General features: G+C 42.3%; 1 protein-coding gene across 2 annotated transcripts in view; it reads right to left on the reverse strand.

Annotated features, from left to right (window-relative positions):
- Positions 1 to 10,050: 10,050 nt before the first annotated feature.
- Positions 10,051 to 20,214, reverse strand: part of LOC143857164 (nucleolar/coiled-body phosphoprotein) — a 31,169-nt gene continuing 21,005 nt past the window's right edge. For both annotated transcript variants that reach the window (XM_077367546.1, XM_077367547.1), the window contains exons 4-5: positions 11,257 to 11,624; positions 10,051 to 10,823 (exon numbers count right to left, since the gene is read on the reverse strand). In XM_077367546.1, coding sequence (XP_077223661.1) covers positions 10,559 to 10,823; positions 11,257 to 11,624 — 633 coding nt within the window. In that variant the 3' untranslated portion in view covers positions 10,051 to 10,558. The remainder of the gene's footprint in view (positions 10,824 to 11,256; positions 11,625 to 20,214) is intronic.

Raw genomic sequence — 20,214 nt, forward strand, 5'->3', positions numbered from 1 at the left:
ATGTTTTTCGAAAAGCTGTTTCGAACTACGTTGACTTGATCCCCTTCCACGGGGTACGTAGGCAGCTTGAGTTCGTCACCTCAAGTCCAGTCAAACTTTATAAATAAACCATTTAAACCTTCAAAAATAAATCATTTAAATCTTTTCAAAATGCAAAAGTTCTTCAAACAAACCTTGCAAACAGTTTTCGGAAAGATCTTCCCCTAGAGTTAGGAGTCTGTCCTAAATGTTTGGGGTATCTTAGGGTTAGGAATCTGTCCTGGTTATGTTGATGCTTTGTGTGTTTCGTGTGAGTATCCCTAGAGTTAGGAGGCCTCGAGTCATGGTCGGTTAGACACTTAGTCGAGCCGATGGCTAGATTAAAATGTACTTAGTTAGCCCATTGTTTTCCTTAGGATAAACAGCCTAGTTACACATAGGATGTAGGGCCCACATGCATTAGACTAGATTGATTTGCATTAGTTTATGACCACATAGGCGTGTCTAAAATACTTAAACATGAGTCGAGTCGTGTCGTGTCGAGTCTAGTGTGGTCTAGGCACCTTTAGGCATCGTAGCTTAGAATAGGCCACCGAACTACGTTGACTCTGATTCTTCCCGAGGCCGGGATACGTCGAGCAGCTGGGATGGCCATTCTGGTCCGAGTCAAATTTCACATTAAAGTCTAGGGTTTGTCGTGTTGTGTTGTGTGTGGTGTCGAGTCCTGTTTTGTTTTCTTATTTTCCTGTACAGACTTTATACCTTTAGCTGTAGTATGCATGTGTTTGTCCATCAGAACTTAGACATCAACTAGGCATGACACTTATAACCTAGCTATGCTTAGGTGACACTTATTTCACTTATTTTGTATGTGCTTATTATTTTCATCCCCGGGTCATGCATGCCTATGTAGACGTCTTCTCGGGAATATCTGTTCCCATTTCACATGATTTTCGCTCAAAATTCTTCGAAATTAATAAATAAACGGCATAAGAGACCGAGTGCTTGCACGCGGACGGGTGGGGTGCTCTTCGGACCTTCCTCATTCGTCACCAAGCACGGACCTTTTGTATCTCTAGTTATCCGTCGTGACAGAGTATTGTATGAGTTCCAGGACCGACTACCCTGGATGGCGACTCTTCTTTGTTATAGGTACGTCTTGGTTCCGGGCTAGTCCCAGAATCAAGAGCTATCTCGTTTATCTCGCTACCCATGCTGTGAGCGGTACCATTTCGAGAGTTCCATGGTAGAGCTCTCCTTCACATGTGGAGATCTTAGAGGATCGATCGGGATCGCGTGTCCACACGTTTCAATGCGTCGAAGGCTTCTTGACAAACATGAGTCCATTCAAATTCTTGTATGTTCTTCAAGAACCTAAAGAAAGGCTGGCACTTCTCGGCCGACATGGACATGAAACGGCAAAGGGCAGCAACGCGCCCCATTAGCTGTTGTACTTCCACCGCGGTCGACGGGGGTTCCATATTTAAAATGGCTTAAATCTTCTCGGGGTTGGCCTCAATGCCTCTTTGACTGATCATGAAACCCAAGAACTTCCCGGATGTTACTCCAAAGGCGCATTTTGCCCGGTTAAGTTTCATTTGGGCTCGTCGTAAAACGTCGAAAGTTTCCTCAAGGTCGGAGATGTGCTTCTGAGCCTCCAGGCTTTTAACCAGCATGTAAGCCACATATACTTCCACATGTCGGCCTATCTGCTTCTGGAACAATTTGTTTACGAGCCTCTGGTAGGTAGCCCCAGCGTTCTTCAATCCGAAAGGCATGACCGTATAACAGTAGAGGCCTTGATATGTGATGAATGCTTTGGAATATCCAGCCCGTACATCTTTATCTGGTTGTAGCCAGAGAAAGCGTCTAGGAAAGTGAAAAGCTTGTGCCCGGAAGTGGCATCTATTAGCTGATCTATGCGCAGCAGAGGGTAGGGGTCCTTTTGGCAGGCTCGGTTTAAATCAGTAAAGTCTATACACACCCGCCAACCACCGTTAGCTTTTTTAACCATGACACGTTGGACAGCCATTCGGGATACCGGATTTCTCGGACGAATCCGGCTTGTAGCAACTTTTCCACTTATATGCGTTTGTCGCTCTGCCGCGAAGTTCCTCTTCTTTTGTCGGACAGGCTTGAGGGCCGGGTTCACGTTCAACTTGTGGACCGCGATCTCCGAGGGTATGCCGGGCATGTCGGAGGCAGACCACGTGAATACATCTTTGTTGGCTTTGAGGAAGTTGATTATTTGGTCCCGCAGTGTGCCCTTTAGTAGGGAGCCTATTAGGACTTCTCTCACTGGATGGTCCTTGGATATGGGAATGGAGTCTAGCTCCTCGATTAGCTCACGCCTAACCATACGGGCTCGTTCTCGTGGGTCCCCGCTTCCGATCGTGAAATTTTCCGTTGGGTATTGCTCCCCTTCATGCTTGCAAAGTAGCACTAGCGTGCTATCATTTGCTGCCCGCACACTTCTTCCACCCCGGTCAGGGTTGGGAACTTCATTTTGAGGTGAGACGTAGATACCACCGCTCCCAGATCCCTCAGGGCTGGTTGTCCAATGATGACACTGTAGGTGAACGGTATATCTACGACCAGGAAGGTTGCCATGATGGTCTTTTGGAGGGGGTATGTTCCGAAGGTGACAGGTAGGTCGATTTTACCACTAACTTGTACGGATGCACCTGAAAATCCGTATATGGAGTATTCGGCCAGTCCCAGCCTTCCTTCGCCTTGCTTCATTTCTTCAAAGGTCCCAAGGTGCAACACATTGACGGAGCTTCCTGTGTCTACTAGGATCTTTCCTACATCATAGTTGGAGATGACCAGCCTGATAACTAGCGCATCGTCATGTGGAACTTGTAGTCCCTTGTCTTCACTGGAGAAAGAGATGACCTTGCCTTCTTGAGGCAGGTCTGTCCAGGCCCCTTTTGGAGGGCATTTCCAGGGAGAATACTCTCTCCGCGTATGCTCGTCGGCCGGCCGTTGTTGGCCCCCTGCTGCGGGCCCTCATGTTATGATGTTGATCTTTCCAGCAATGGTGGGAGGTGGCTCGGCGGGTCGACGCTTGGTGCAGAGGTTCTTCTTTTCTGGGGAACCGGTGGTGCCGGGAGTGGTGATGACGGTCCCGAGACCAATGTCTAGTTTGGGAACGGTGCCTGTTGCGGGACGAGTGCCTGCAGTTGGACTGGCATCGGCCTCTCGATCTATCAGGGGGAAGAGCGTCATGCTTCCGTCTGGTGGTGAGAGCGCTCAATTCGGACATGGCTCTTAAGGTATCGATCCAAGTGGCCTTCCTCGGCTAGTTTTTCTAGCTTGAGCCTAAGATGGAAGCAACTGTCAGTTTCATGGCCGTGGTCCATGTGAAAATCGTAAAACTTTCCAGCGAGGCGCTTCTTTGGATCCGTGCTCATTTTCTTGGGAGGAATTAGGAGGCCCTGATCTCTGATGGCGAACAGAACGTGGGAAAGCGGAACTTTTAAAGGGGTATTTCCAAACCTTTCAAAGACGGGGATGGGGTTCCTGTTTGCCGGCCTCTCCTCGGCCCACAATCTTCATGCTCCCTTCACGTCTTCTTTTTTCTTTTCTTCAGGCCTGCTCGGCCCTGTTCCCACATGCATGCTTCTTCTACTCAGATAAGCTTGTTGGTTTTGGACTCTAGCTTTTGTAGATCCCGTGGTGGCTTGAGAGTGAGGTGCACCTTGAGGTTTTGATCGATGGTAGTGTGCTTTAGGGCTGCGACCGCTATCTGGACGTCGATGTTGGCGAGCTGGAACAATTCGGCATTGAATTTTAGCATGAAGTCTCTCAAGGTCTCGTTGTGAATTTCCTTCCAAACTCGTGAAAGGTTCTGATGGAGTAGGGCTCCAAGTGCAAATACCAATCGTTGGCGGTCCTTCTCAACAGGGAAGCAAAGGCTCTGCACATAAATCCATCTGACGCACCCCGGAGTGCCATCACCCTCCTGAAAGTCTGGAGGAATTCCAGAGGGTCGGTAGCTCCATCATAACAACCGAATCGGGAAAGGTCTATCCCTGTTTCCACAGGGGTTTTCAGCATCTCCGAGGTGAATGGGGATGTCGTTTCTCTTTCCCATTCGTCCAGAATGTCATTGGCGTATGGTTTTTTCATCTCTCGCTTGACTTCCCGGATCTGTCTTTGCAAGTCAGCCAGTTGGTCCAGACCCAGTAGTTGTGCGGAGGTAGCCACCTCCTCTGTACGCACCAGGGGCAACTCTTGGAATCAAGTTGTCCGGGTGGGGTTGGCATGTTTGAGTGGCTTGTCGTCCGGCGTCTGGTCGGTATCCCCTAGTCAGGGGAGCTCCCTCTAGCAGAGGTAAACGGCTGGTTGTAGAAGGAGAGGCGGCTCGGACTGGCTCCCGCCTTCGCCGATGATGACATTCTTTGGGTGCTTCCCCACTGTCGCCTTCGTAAATTTCAGTCCGCCCGCGTGGTGCCGAGGGAATATCGGGAACTGGGAACTTCGGTCATGGGGGCAACCGCAGGAGGAACTCCTGGCGAAGTTCGTTGAACATTTCCATAGTGGGAACCATTTGCAGTGCGTTGGAGGTAGGCGTGTGCTGGGCCGAGGCATGTGAGTTCTACTTCCGGGAATTAGAGATTCGAGTTTGTGCAAGTTGGGCCTAGCTCCTGGTCATTACCCGTATTTCTTGCTGTTGGGTGTGGTTTCTCATCGTCATGAAGTGTTCAGGCTCAAACAGGTCCCACGGATGGCGCCAATATGACAGGACCAAAATCCGGGTTTGCGATTGTACGGTGGGTAAAGAGCCTCTGTTGGTATCAGCAACCACAAACAAAGGGGTCAGGGAGGTCTGGGGTGGGTCCTGGACGACCACTTCGACACCCAAGTCAGATTCTGGACTAATCGTATGATGAACAGCAAGAAATAACAGAGGGACGATCAGGTTTACCAAAACTAATGCACGGGCTTTTTCTCTATAAGCGGGTAGATGGGTTGAAAGTGGAGAGTAGGAAAGGGGGAGCAGGCGTCCAGAACATTTTCCTCTTCCTTTAACTTGGGGTTGGATGGTCTTAATGGTAGTTAAAGTTGTTCTTTAATGGTGCTTGGTTCGGGAATTTAATCTCCCTTTCCTCTTAGGTTGGATCTCCTCCTTTTTTCAAGGGTTTAGTAGCCTATTTATCCTTCTTTCTTGCATGCAAATTTCCTTCATAGGATGCCACGTGGACCTCCCTCATCATTTTAGAGAGAAAGCCTTCTTTCGTTGGATTGGGTTGCCCCACTGACTCGGCGGTGTGCATGGCTTTGTCGTACAACCTTATCCATAATTGTAATTATGGTGATTATGCTTAAGATTTTGGTGGCGGGGAAGCGACAAGTGGCGAGATCACATGGCCCTGCCGTGTCTTAACACCTTTTTTAACCATAATTAGATTCCTCTGGTGCGAGGGTGACACGTGGCGTGATCCAACAGCCTCATCGTTTTTACTCCCTATCACATATGAGGTGTCTCAAAATATCAAGATTGCTTTCCTGCATAAACTCATCAAGTATTATGAGGCTCCCCTTCTCCCGTTGAAAGATAAAGCAGTAAAATAAAAAATAAAATGGAGAAGAAAGAGATTGAAACTTGAAAGAAGAAGAAAGGTCTAATGAGAGAGAGAGAGAGAGAGAGAGAGAGAGAGATGCTTCAACTTGGAATGGATTTTGGGCGAGAAAAGGAGAGATAAAACATGTTCTACTTTGGGCAAATGAGAGAGATAGGAGACGAGGATATTTTAATAATTTTAAAAACCACTTTAATTCCGATCGCTGAATTGAGAAAGATGGGATCGGAGATTCCATTTCCATATAGAAAGCTATCAATGGTCACACTGGGACGGGAACAGATGGGAAATTTAATTCTTGTTCAAATGAGACGACAGTGGTTAGGGAGGCTGAGCTGGGTATATGTAACGGCTATAATTCAATCCCTGTCTAAGTTTTGAAGAATGATTCTATAATCCAATTCAATATAAGATACGAATGGTATACATTATGAAAGCTTAGCCTGTTACAAAAGGAAAGCAGGTGTCCCTAGTAATGGAAAGAGGCACATAAATCAGCTCCTATTTTTATCCCATTTTATTTTTCTCTTATTCTTTTCATATCCTGGTCGCAGAGGAATTTCCAACAATAAGCATTAGATCTTTCCACACAAGGTTAGATAGAATTAAAAAAAGAAGACATTCGTAAAAAGGTGGGGGTGGCACGAATTGAGGAGAAGATGAGAGAGCACCACTTAAGATGGTTTGGACATATCCAACGTAGGCCTTTGGATGCTCCAGTGAGAAGAGGCGACTCGTGCCAAGTTGATGAAGTAAAAAGAGGTAGGGGCATACCGAAAACAACTTGGGTAGAAACAGTGAGGAAAGACTTGATAACTAGGACATAACAGAAAACATGACCTTCGAGTTGAGTTGAAGCATTAGATCTTAGCGATCGCATGACTGTGAAACCCCATCAAATGAATGGTTTGTCCCGTTTAATCTCTTAGCCATTCTGTACCACGTTTGGCATTGAAAGTGAGACATTTGTTCTACTATTTAGTATACGGTTTAGTGGGTGTATGTGTAAGAGTTACTTTCTTCTCCATACATAAACAAAACCCTAGAAAGGTTCACAATTCAAAACATCCCAAAACTCGCCTCTATTTGAAATTCAAACCCAACCAAAATCAACAGCCAAACTCCTCTCCACGTCACGAACACACCATCTTGGAAGAGAGTAAGCAAATCCATGCCCACCTGATCAGAACCTACTGACATCACAACCATCCGAATCTCGCTGACTTTCATAGGCCCAATCAGAGCAGAGCCTTGTAGCTCAATTCAACTTCCTCATCAGATCTTACATAAAGAACAGATCCAAAGATGCACTGAATATCCATGTCCACATGAGATCATCTTGACGATTGGGTTTGATTATGTTTTTGTACAGAACTCATTGATACAGATGTACTATGAACACGTAGCTTGCACGATGAAGGTATTTAATAAAATGCCCGAATGAGTACATCTCTTTTGGAATCCAACCATTCGATGAAGGTCTCTCCATGTGAATAAAGAGATGTATATGTTGCAAGTCTAGCCAGATTGCAAAGATAAACATGCTAAACCTATTTGCAGACATTGGGGTTTTGGATATGGGTAGACCAATGCATGCTCGGTGTCATAAAGAACACTGGAGAACACTCTGGCTCGAAGAGGATCAGAATTCTGTTATGTGCCTAGATGGGTCCAACTTAAGGTAGAATAAATTAGTTTATATTTTTTTATATCTTGTGGAATTTTATCTCTAGTTGTTGGTATGGATAAGTCTTTGAGATATGGATTATCTATATTGGATTGGGTAGGAGTTTTAGAGGAAGTGGTAAGTGGGTTTTCTATTTATAAATAACATGTGGAAGCAATGGTTGGAAGAACGGAGTCTCACCGTGACTAGTGAGGAGGAACTTCATACACCCCTTCGTAATCTGCCCATCTGCAAAAAGCTGCTAGAAAAAGAAAGACGAACGCGACGACGGTTATGGGGGGAGGAAAAACAAACAGCGATTGCAAATTTAGAATTAATGCGAACAAATCTGGATGAAGAATTTCAGGGCCTAGGGTCAAGAAGTCCAAGAATCAAGCAGGCAGTCTAAGATTCCAGATAGGCTAGATAAAGGAAAAGGAATTTTGCTTTTGAACCCTGAGGACGAATCTGGGAACCCAGACCTGCAAGGCTTTAATGATTTCTTGACAATGGATGATGCATTAGGGATGTCATATCAGGAAAACATAGGAAAGACTAGAGAAATGTTTCAGTCGATGCAAGCGGGATCTGCAGTGGATGCAATCAAAATAGCCAAAGAGGATGACCCATAAGCTGATGTCAAAAAAGAACCCTTAGAGAAACCGATTCCTTATAGAGGAAATGGTTGTAGGGAGAGTGGAAGCTGGAATCAAGAATGAACTAACCAGGGGTGCTGGAGTCAACCCCTTAAAACAAAGGTTTGACGGTTACTCTTATAGCTAGATTTTTTTAGGGTGCGGGATCTTGAAAGGATTCAGTCCAATGGGGATAACACCACAGTCTTGCAAGATGATGTTCCAAGATCCTTGGATGGTGGCAAAGTAGAAGTGGTGGACTCAGGTTGTCTAGATGGTACATACTTTGTGGATGCTAGAAGATGTACAGAATACGGTTTTTTGTCTTTTGTGCAGTATAGGGATGTCTTTTGTGTAGTTCAGGGAGGTATTCAAACCCATGTTTATGATCCACTTATCTCTTTGGACTGGATCCGGCATGTCGGTCCAGTCCGCCTTAATATTTTGTAATTGTAGGATGGGACTACTGGTCCGATTGTTAAACTTAATATTAATGAAAATTGTCAATTTTCAAAAAATATATATATATAAATAACATGTAAGCAGTCTATAGAAAATAATAAAGAAATTTATCCCTTAAAACTGTGTCTTTGCAGACAGATCCTTCCCTCAAAGTGGGTCAAGCGGCTGATCTTCCCTCTAAGAAGATCAATCACATTGCGAACCGATTTGAGTTCTCCGATTGAGAAATGATCTCAGGTTACCTTTGAAGGAGAAAATTAGAAGATGGACTGAAACGTTTTCATGACATGCAGAAAGAGAATGTGTTTCCAAATGAGATTACAATGCTTAAATCTGGTTTTAGAGTGTGGGTTCACTGGAGCTTTGGCATTGGCTACATGCATAAGTGCCAAAACGTGGGTTAGATATGTCTTGTTTCGGGCGCAGCCCTGACCAAAATGTATGGGGTGCAGTAAAATTATGAGTGAAAGAGCTCTATTTGAAGGTATGGATGAGAGGAATATTACGGCTGGACTGCAATGATCTCAGAATATGCACAAGAAATATGTCTTGAGCAGGCATTTCATCTCTTCATTTGAATGAAAGATGAGAACATGACGCCTATGAGGCAAACAAGACTAACATCCTCATACTATATGCAGAAGCTGGAGCTCTTGATTTAGGTAAATGGGTACACAGTGTGGTAGAAAACGAGGGGATTGAATCTGATGTTGTACTAGCAACTGCACTGGTTGATATCATATGTATGCCAAATGCAGGGACATAGAGGGAGCCCACAGAATTTTCACCAGGGTTTGAATAGCTACACATGGTCATGGCAAGGAAGCAATTTAACTCTTCTCGCACACAGAGATAGCAAGGATGAAACCAAAGATATCACATTCATAGGAATCAAAGCAATTTAACTCTTCTCGCAGACAGAAAGAGGGAGGATGAAACCAAGGACATCACTTTGATACGAATCTTGCATGTATGTAGTCATGCAGGATTGTTAGAAGAGAGATGCCAGTTTTTCTATCGAATGATGGTTGAGTTCGAATTGATCCAAAGGTAGAACACTACAGATTCATGGTAGATCTTCTTGGTCAAGCTTGACTGCTCAACGGGACGCATGAAACAATAAAGAAGAGGTGAGAAAAGCTATTAATGATAAAGGGATTAAAAAGGCACCAGAGTCCAGTTCAATCAAAGTAATTGGCTCAATTCATGCATTTGTTGTGGGAGATGAGTCCATCCACAAGTAGAGGAAATACATAAAATACTAGCAAAAATGAACAAGAAACTAAAACAGGTAGGGCAAGCAGCAAATACCTCAGTTGTGATGCTTAATATAGATGTGGACGAGAAAGAAGCTCCACTAACCGCAGTGAGAAATTGGCAATGGCTTTTGGTATGATTAGTTCAGATCCATACACCACAATTCGGATGTGAAGAAACTCAGAATATGCCATGACTCTCACAGTGCTGATAAGCTTCTCTCTATGAGATATATGACAGTAATTATTCCACAGGATCGCAACTGGTTTCACTACTTTCTTTTTTCTGAAACGTTAATAGATCATTTAGGCTACTGATATTGACACTACCAGTTTTAATAATTGCACTAACTCATCTTGTCTTTTCTGTTTTAAACAGCTGTCAAAGGTTAATACAGTTCCCAAAAAGCTCTCAGAAGCCAATTAAAGCAGTTTGTGTAATTATTTAAAATTTGGTAGTGCCAATATCACAAGCCATCATTTATGGCAGATTTCAATTACATAAACGCACTCTGTTACAGCCGAAAATGCTATCAAGAACTACAAGTATTGGATAAAAACAGAGGGATGAGATTGTACCAAAACAGTCAATACAACTTGGAAAAAAAAATCCTCACGAACATCAATTGCAGATTTGAATCAATCCAATACTTATCTGCATGTCTCATCCAGTCTTGACCTGATGAAAGCCTTCTAATATGTAACCGAATTGCTGTTTACCAGCCTTCCCTGTCTACACCTTCCTTTGCAAGTTTGTCCACCAATTGATTCGCCGATCTAGGTTTATGCTGCAAACTGGTTTCACCGCTTCAAGTGAAGGATCTTGTTCTTGCAGAGATTATCGATAAGCCATCGAACAACTTTCTCAAATTAAACTAAACCATTGTTGCCGGAAGACTTGTAGTTTACAATCAAATTGATAGTTCAACTTGGTCTTAACATCACCACCTTTGTGACACAATACAACAGAAACAATTAACCAAGCCACTGTTCTGCACGACGTTTGCCCCCATCTCCAACAGCGTGCCTAATGCTAATCTTCTCATTGGCATATTTTAACTGAAGCCACTCAAAAGCATTCATGTCGAGTTTCCCGGTTACAGATTTGCCCTGTTTCCTCCGGGTATGCTGTTCCCGTATTGATGTCCATAGCTTCCCAATTGCATCTCTTTGGTGAGATGTGAATCTCTCTATGTTGTCAAAAGCATGTTGGACCAAGATGTCGATTACAGTTTGGGCCCTGAAAGCAAAAGTGAAAGTGATATCCATTACTATTAGAAAATACTGATTTTATATGGTGTAAGTCGTAATAGGCCCGTATTTTTCAAAAAATACTGTACGGACCACACTATAGGTTGATCCAAACCGTCCATGTCATGGGCCACAACGTAAATAGTTTGTTCCCCAAAAATCATTTCCATAGGATGATCCTAGCCCTCCGATCTATAGAGATGAAACCTCTATAGATCGGAGGGCTGGGATCATCCTATGGAAATTATTTTTGGGGAAGAAACTATTTACGTTGTGGCTCATCATATGGACGGTTTGGATCAACCTATATGTGGTCCGTACAGTACTTTTTGAAAAATAAGGGACTATAAAGGCTTACACTAAATAAAAACTCTAGAAAATAAATATAAAAAAGTCATGCAATGAGTGCCAGGAATTCTAACCATGGAATTTTGTAACGTCGTGCAGCTATCTCTAAACAGAGAATTAAAGCTTCTCTCTGCGATTTAACAAATCTTTTAGAATCCTCTTCTGACTTTCTGCTTAAAGATGCTGCCTCTTTCTTTCCTCTTCCTTTCTCATCTTTCTTCAAGGTTTTTGGAAGCAAAGCATCTAAACCAAAAGGATCAGACTCTTCGTTCTTTTCAGGTTGAGGTGAGGCTTCTGATAACATGTTTCCCGTATCTCGATCATCATCCACTGCTTCATTTTTATCTTTTGCCAGAACTGCAGCTTCCTCTGTGTCATCTTCCTCATTGGCAACAGGAAGGCTAGATATGGCTTCTTTAATCCGTCCAGCTGCTTTTGAAAACTAGTAGAGGTCCCAAAAATTAAAATATAGACAAAAATTAAATTTTCAGTTTAAGAATGGGAAGCCAAGAAATCAAACAAGGTGTCATTCCAAATACTTGTTTGTCCCTCAAATCAGAAAGAAAATTAGATCTACAGTTCTGTAGAAACTTGTTCTCAGAATTACAGCTGCTGATAGGAGCATTTAGGCATAACAAGGAGTCGACTTATTCAGAAAAAAAATGAGATTGAAAGAATCAGCATTGCAGAATTAACACTACTGCTAAGAATCTGTGTGACATGCCCTCTAAAGACCCTTTTATTGTTTTTGGACCAGCAGATGCTTGATGCATTAAGAATAAATTCATCTCGGCCAAAAAGATCTATAAAAAATCTCAGCCAAGAAGAAAATTCCTACCTGTTCAGTTAGATCTACGTTCCTCGGTTTAGTTTAGTTTTTTTTTCTTCTTCTTTTTCTTTATGTTTTTAGAACAATAAGAATTTAATTGAAAGAGAAAAGGAGAAACAAGAACAACATTACATGTAAAGCAGAAATTCGCCTCCGACTAACGAGTCAACTAACACCATCCTTGGCCAACGAATCAACTACGTCATTGGCCTCTCAGAGATGGTGGAAATCATCCCACCGAGTGGGAACTTGCTACCAGAATTACACCTACTGATAGGAGCATTCAGGCTTAATAAGGAATTCAGGAAAAAAAATAAGGAGACTGACAGAATCAGAATAATGCTACTGTTAAGATTCTGTATGGCATGCCCTCTAAAGACCCTTTTATTGTTTTAGGACCAGCAGATGCTTGATGCATTAAGAATAAATTCAACTCGGCCAAAAATATCTATAAAGAATCCAGCCAAGATGCAAATTCCTACCCCGTTCGGTTTGGCGGGGAGACTAGTGCGAGCTCGAGACTACTATAATACAAGAACTAGCTCGTGTCCCCTGGTTGAGGGGACATTCTCCCTTGGCCCTCACTTCGTTCGTTCAGTAAACGGTCCATCTCCCAGTATTAGTGATAAGCTAAACTCCATCAAACTCCTCAATCAATATCAACAAATAACATGTCGTTCGCCAGCTTATAAAGTCAACTTACTCGGGCTAATAAGGGCGCGCGAGGGGCTAGCGCCATAAACTTATTAGGTTAGTGTTAAGAAGAAAAAAACCCTATATTCAGGGTTTGCAATTGCGCCCCCCCACCCACGCCCCTGAAACAGGGGGGTGGGGCCATTGGGGGCGGGGGGTGATCCTAACCATTCATTTGGAAGGCCCCATCATGGATGGGGGGCCTACCGGATCACCAATGGGTGTCCATTTGTGGGGCCAAAAATGGACAGATTTCTGGACAAACAATATCTGATTTTTGGTAGACACCATACCCATGAAAGGGCCCATCAAATGAATGCTTTGGATCCCACCCAAAATGTGGCCCCACCCTGTTTCTGTGCTCGAGCGCGGCTAAGCTTAGCTGCGCTAGAGTGCAAGAACTCTCTCTCTCTCTCTCTCTCTATATATATATATATATATATATATATATGAGAAAAGAGTTGCTCGAGCACAGAAACAGGGGGGTGGGGACATTGGGGGGTGATCCTAACCATTCATTTGGAAGGCCCCATCATGGATGGGGGGCCTACCAAAAATCAGCTCCATTGGATCACCAATGGGTGTCCATTTGTGGGGCCAAAAATGGACAGATACTGTTTGTCCACAAATCTGTCCATTTTTTGCCCCACAAATGGACACCCTAAGGTGATCCAATGGAGCTGATTTTTGGTGGACACCCTACCCATGAAAGTGCCCATCAAATGAATGCTTTGGATCCCACCCAAAATGTGGCCCCACCCTGTTTCTATGCTCGAGCGCAGCTAAGCTTAGCCTCTCTCTCTCTCTCTCTCTCTCTCTCTCTCTCTCTCTCTCTCTCTCTCTCTCTCTCTCTCTCTCTCTCTCTCTATATATATATATATATATGTGTGTGTGTGTGGAAATTGCTAGTGTCCATCGCAAAAGGCTTTTCGCGGCTGCATCAGACCAGCCGCGAAAAGCCTTTTGCGATGGAGCTTAGCAAATCCCTATATATATATATATATATATATATATATATATATATATATAGGGGAAAGTGATTGTGAGCGGCCCCTCATATAAGCTTATATGAGGTGACTGCTAAAATCATGGTGGGCCCACATTTTTGGGGTGATCCGAACCGGTCATTTGATAGGCCCTGACATAGATAGGGGGTGCCCAAAAAATCAGCTCCATAGGATCATCCCAACCCTTTGAACTGTGGAGGTGAAAGAGGGGAAAATTTACCCGTCCATTTTCCCCTCTTTCACCTCCACAGTTCGAAGGGTTGGGATGATCCTATGGAGCTGATTTTTTGGGCACCCCCTATCTATGTCAGGGCCTATCAAATGACCGTTTCGGATCACCCCAAAAATGTGGGCCCACCATGATTTTAGCGGTCACCTCATATAAGCTTATATGAGGGGCCGCTCACAATCACTTTCCCCATATATATATATATATATATATATATATATATATATATATATATATAGAGAGAGAGAGAGAGAGAGAGAGAGAGAATAGTAAGGAAAGCTGACAAAAGAACCCCCTCATAACAATAAGAGAGTTTGTACTAGCATGACAAAGTTTGTAATTCGAAGAATTATTACACAAAGCTAAGATAAAATGTTATGAAAATGAACTATGAAGAACAATACCGTGAGCCAATCAATGATGCAAAAAAGACAAATGAAAAACGCGGATACAGAGAAAAAGTCAAAACTGGAATTTGAACTTAAACTGGAAGACAGCAAATCCAAGGATGCAAACAACATGTAGAGATCCCCTCATTTGAAACCCTAGGAAGGATCTTCCGTGCTTGAGTCACAATAACAGGAATGAAAACAAATTACCATTTTTATAAGAAGTAAACTAAGAGACAGGAATTTCTATTGGATAATGACAGCAAGATAAAGACCTGGGACATGAAGAGAACCTAAAAAAGAAAAAGAGATGCAAACCATACACGAGAAATTGGAAGATATTATCCATCACCCAATATCATATGGGAGAACCCATGGTATGGTGTAAGGGAGGAGAGATTACCGGAGTCATCGAAAATATGTTTTTTGACACCCATTTCAACCACCCATGATTTAAGATGGAGAGGAGATTAAAAAATCACAAATTTGACAAGTCAGGGAAGCTGGATATGTCTGCTGAAAATGCACATAAAGTGCATGGTAACAGTCTGCAATAGTGTGATTCCGCCTTCCAGAGATTAGGAAGCAGATTTCAGTAGGCACAAGGACATACGTAGCAGTTAGCACCATTCCCATGTGTACATGGATAGATACTTGGTGTGATACCAAGTAAAGGTGGAGTTGGGCCGCAACCCACATTTTGGTGGAATATGTCTAGGTTGACCGAAACTTGCATTCCAGAATCCTTGACTAAAGAAACCTTGCTAAAAGATAGGCTGAAAATGTTGGTGATAACTTTTGTAGCCTCGGCCTCGACCATGACCTACTCCAAATCTTCTTGTGGAGCCTAGAGAGTCAAGAATGCGACAATTCTTAGCTTGAGAAGTTGTTGAAGTATACTGCGCTAGGTGAGTCTTGTTAGCTGGGAAAAGGCCATTACGTTAGAGAAGTAAAGACAGAGCTTAAAGAACGTGGGAAACACTGACCGAGTGAGGATAGATGTGATATACATTACATGCTCGCCACAAGTAGTTAAAGATGACGACACGAGAATTATACGTAATAGGGATTCATACTTATACAAGGTTAATATATTATTCATTTAGATTTAATGTCAAATTTTTGGAAAAAACACAAAAGTTCTATTTAAAACTTAAGAAGAGTGGTTTTAATTATACTCCCCTTCTAAATACACTCCTTTTACATTACCAAAAGAGAAGTCATACAAAAGAAATAGTCATCAAAATAGGAAGCATAGTCTTAATTGAGGAAATGCGCTTCCGATGAATATGGGAAGAGAGAAGAATTTAGCTTCTGAAGCAAGCTTGCCACCCAGTTAGGGAACTTCCGGTGACTATATTTTAGAATGCCCCGGGAACGAGATATAGGAAGGATCAAACCACTTCAAAGAAAAAGGTTGTTGTGGTATGATCTTAAAATGACAAGTTGGGGAGAAAAAGTAAAAAAGGATAATGCAGTGGAGTCAGAGAGTGAACATAGAGATGCCATAGTGATTAAAGTAGATAGGAAAGTTAGTAAAAGCAATGAGTCAATTTGTCACGAAGAAAAGAAGGGGGAATCCCAAATGTAAGATTTATCAAAGCGAAGGGAGAAAATGCGAAAAGAAAAACATGGGAAATATTTGACTTGTGTATTTGAGATGAAGAGAAGATGACAAGTGAGATATCAAATGAGAGGAGGAACAAAATGTTTGTCTTTTTTATCTAATGATACCAAAAGGCTTGTCATTAACTTCAAAATGAGGAATGAAACTTATATTTTGATGATTCACCCAAGGAATTTCTAAAAATTCAATGGCAGGGGTCCCTCACAAAAGAACCATCTCATCACACTGGGAGAGTTAAGCGTGTACTAGCATGACAGAGTTTGACTTCGGATAATTATTGCAAGAAGCTGACATAAATGTTGTGAAAATAAATTATGAAGAACAACTCTCTGATTGTCATGAGCCAATCAATGATGCCAGACTAACAGAGGCAATGTTTTGAAAATAGGAATCGGATCATAAATCGTAATTGGGGTCAAATCGTATCGGATCGTAAATCGTAAGATTCATTTGGAAATATATATATATATATATGGAAAACTGTTTGTGCGCTCGAGCTCATATAAGCTTATATGCGCTCGAGTGCACAAAACAGGGTGGGCCCACATCTTTGTGATGATCCAAACCATTCACTTCAAAGGCCCTTACCTAAATAGAGTGTCCACACAAAAATCAGATCCTATGGATCATCCTAACCCCTCCAAAAGTGGAGTGAAAAAATGGGCAGATTTGTGGACAAACAGTGTCTGTCCATTTTTTCGTCCACTTTTGGATGAGTTAGGACTTTTTCCCTCCACTTTTGGATCGGTTAGGATGAACCTATGGATCTAATATTTTGTGAACACCCTATCTATGCGAGGGCCTTCCAAATGAATGCTTTGGATCACCCTAAAAATGTGGGACCCATGTGTTTGTGGCACTCGAGCTCATATAAGCTATATGAGCTCGAGCTCACAAACAGTTTTTCGATATATATATATATATATAGAGAGAGAGAGAGAGGTGTTTCTAGTTTTCCGACTAGAGATAATTCTCTAGTCCGGCGACCAAAAACACTTGGGTCCCACATTTTTTGTGGTGATCTAAAGCATTCATTTGATAGGCCCCATCATAGATAGGGTGTCCACAAAAAATCAGCTTCATAGGATCATCTTAACCCTTCCATTTGTGGAGCTAAAAAATGGACAGATTTGTGCCGATTTATAACCGTCCATTTTAAGCTCCACAAATCACAGGGTTGGGATGATCCTATGGACCTGTTTTTTTGTGGACACCCTCTCTATGTCAGGGCCCATCAAATGAATGCTTTGCATCACCCAAATAAGGTGGGACCCATGTTTTTTGGTCACCGGACTAGAGAATGATCTCTAGTCGGCAGACTAGAAATACTTTTCTCATATATATATAGCAGAAGAGAAAAGGAAACATTTATTTGAATTTCTTCCAAAATTCTAATAGAATTACACATCACTTTTTTTTGCTTTTGTTAACAAAGGCCCCCATTAAAGCCCCATATTTGCAATCCTACCCCCTTCACAATACCTATTTTACCCTTCTTTATGAATCTTTTATTCTACATTTTGTCCACAAAGTCGGCGTTTTTTCTTTGCAAAATTACGGATTGGGTGCATATGTTACATTACGGATTTTTGTGAACATATTACATAATACTACGAATTCAAGACACCTTTAAAAATATTGACGAAGTCCGGGCACCTTAAGAGGAACAACAATTATGGAGACCTCTATAGATTGGAGGGCCAGGATCAGCCTATGGAAATGATTTTACAGGCACAACCTATTTATGTTGTGTTCCATCACATGGACGGTTTGGATCAACCTATGATGTGGTCCGTACAGTTCTTTATCGGCCCGTGCATCGCACTGGGTTTTTTACTACCATATATATATATAAAGAAAAGGGTTCCTGCGCTCAGGCGCAGATAGCTTATCTGCACTCGAGTGCAGGAAACAGGGGGGGGGGGGGGGGGGGGGACATTGTTGGGGTGATCCTAAGCATTCATTTGAAAGGCCCCGTCATGGATGGGGTGTGACCAAAAATCAGCTTCATTGGATCATCATAGGTGTCCATCTGTGGGGTGAAAGTGGACAGGTACTGTTTGTCCACTAATCTGCCCATTTTTTCACCCCACAAATGGACACCCTAAGATAATCCAATAGAGCTGACTTTTGGTGGACACCCTATCCATGAAAGGGCCTTCCAAATGAATACTTTGGATCCCCCCAATAATGTGGGCCCAATCTTGTTTTTGTACTCAAGCGGCAGAAACCCTTTACTTATATATATATATATATATATATATATATATATATATATAGGAGCGCAGTATCTTGGTTCAAGCTTAGATAGAATTTCTGAGGTAGAGTTTTGAAATAGGGGATCTCCCATGTTGTTTGACTCATCCAACCCATTCATTCCATAGAACCTGACATAGATAAGTTGTTCCTAAGAAACCAACTCCATACGATCATCCCAACCGTTCGATCTGTACAGGCACAAAATGGACAATTTTGTAGACGTCCATTTTAAACCACCAGAAATCAACATTTACCATGATCCTATGGAGATGATTTCTTAGGGACACCCTATCTATGTTAGGTCATATAGAATCAATATCTAACATAACCCAAACAACATAGGCACACACCCTATTTAAAAACTCTAGCTCAGAAAACCCATCTGAGCTTGAGCTCAGATACCATCTCTCTCTCTCTCTCTCTCTCTCTCTCTCTCTCTCTCTCTCTCTCTATATATATATATAGATATATATATATATATAGAGAGAGAGAGAGAGAGAGAAAAGTGTAGCTACACACATGTGTAGCTAACTTAGCTACACCGATGGCTTCAAATACAGTGGGCCCACATTGTTTGGGTGATCCAAACCATTCATTTGGTCAGCCCTCACATAGATAGGGTGTGCCCAAAAAATCAGCTCCATTGGATGATCCCAACCCTTCAAACTGTGGAGGCAAAAATGGACAGATTTGTGAAGGTTTTTTACACGTCCATTTTTGCCTCCACAAATCGTAGGGTTGGGATGATCCTATGGAGCTGATTTTTTGGGCACACCCTATCTATGTGAGGGCCCATCAAATGAATGCTTTGTATCACAGAAATAATGTGGGGCCAACTGTATTTTAAGGCGTCGGTGTAGCTAAGTTAGCTACACGTATGTGTAGCTACACTTTTCTCATATATATATATATATATATATATATATATATATATATACGTGTAGCTACACTTTTCTCATATATATATATATATATATATATATATATATATATATATATATATAGAGAGAGAGAGGAAAGTGAAGCTACACCGCCGGCTTAAAATACAATGGGCCCACATTGTTTTGGTGATCCAAACCATTCATTTGATTGGCCCTCACATAGATAGGGTGTCCACCAAAAATCAGCTCCATAGGATCATCCCAACCCTTCAAACTGTGGAGGCAAAAATGGACAAATTTGTGAAGGTTTTTACACGTTCATTTTTGCCTCCACAAATCGTAGGGTTGGGATGATCCTATGGAGCTGATTTTTGGTGGACACCCTATCTATGTGAGGGCCAATCAAATGAATTCTTTGGATCACCAAAACAATGTAGGCCCATTGTATTTTAAGCCGGCGGTGTAGCTAAGTTAGCTACACCGGCGGTGTAGCTTCACTTTCCTCATATATATATATATGAGAAAAGGGTTGTTGCTAACGATAGCAGCTAGCTTAGCTGCTAACATCAGCTAGCTTAGCTGCTAACATTAGCATAAAACAAGAGTGAGGCCACATTGTGGGCATTCATTTGAAAGGCCGCATCATGGATGGAGTGTGTACCAAAAATCAGCTTCATTGGATCATCATAGGATGTCCATTTGTGGGGGTGAAAATAGATAGATATTGTCTGTCCACTAATCTGGCCATTTTTTCACCCCACAAATGGACGCCCTAAGATGATCCAATGGAGCTGATTTTGGTGGACACCCCATCCATGATGGGGCCTTCAAAATGAATGCTTTGATCCCCCCAACAATGTGGGCCCAACCTTGTTTAAGCAAACGTTAGCAGCTAAGCTTAGCTGCTAACATTAGCAGTTAAGCTTAGCTGCTAACATTAGCAGCATCCCTTTCCTCTCTCTCTCTCTCTCTATCTCTATCTCTCTCTCTCTCTCTCTCTCTCTCTCTATATATATATATATATATATATATATATATAGAGAGAGAGAGAGAGATACACACATATATATATATGAAGAAATGGTTTGTGAGCGGCTGCTCAGATAAGCTTATCTGAG

The sequence above is a fragment of the Tasmannia lanceolata genome, unplaced genomic scaffold, assembly GCF_043159265.1.
Source record: "Tasmannia lanceolata isolate RefF3 unplaced genomic scaffold, GAP_Taslan_0.1 ptg000024l, whole genome shotgun sequence".
Classification (NCBI taxonomy): domain Eukaryota; kingdom Viridiplantae; phylum Streptophyta; class Magnoliopsida; order Canellales; family Winteraceae; genus Tasmannia; species Tasmannia lanceolata.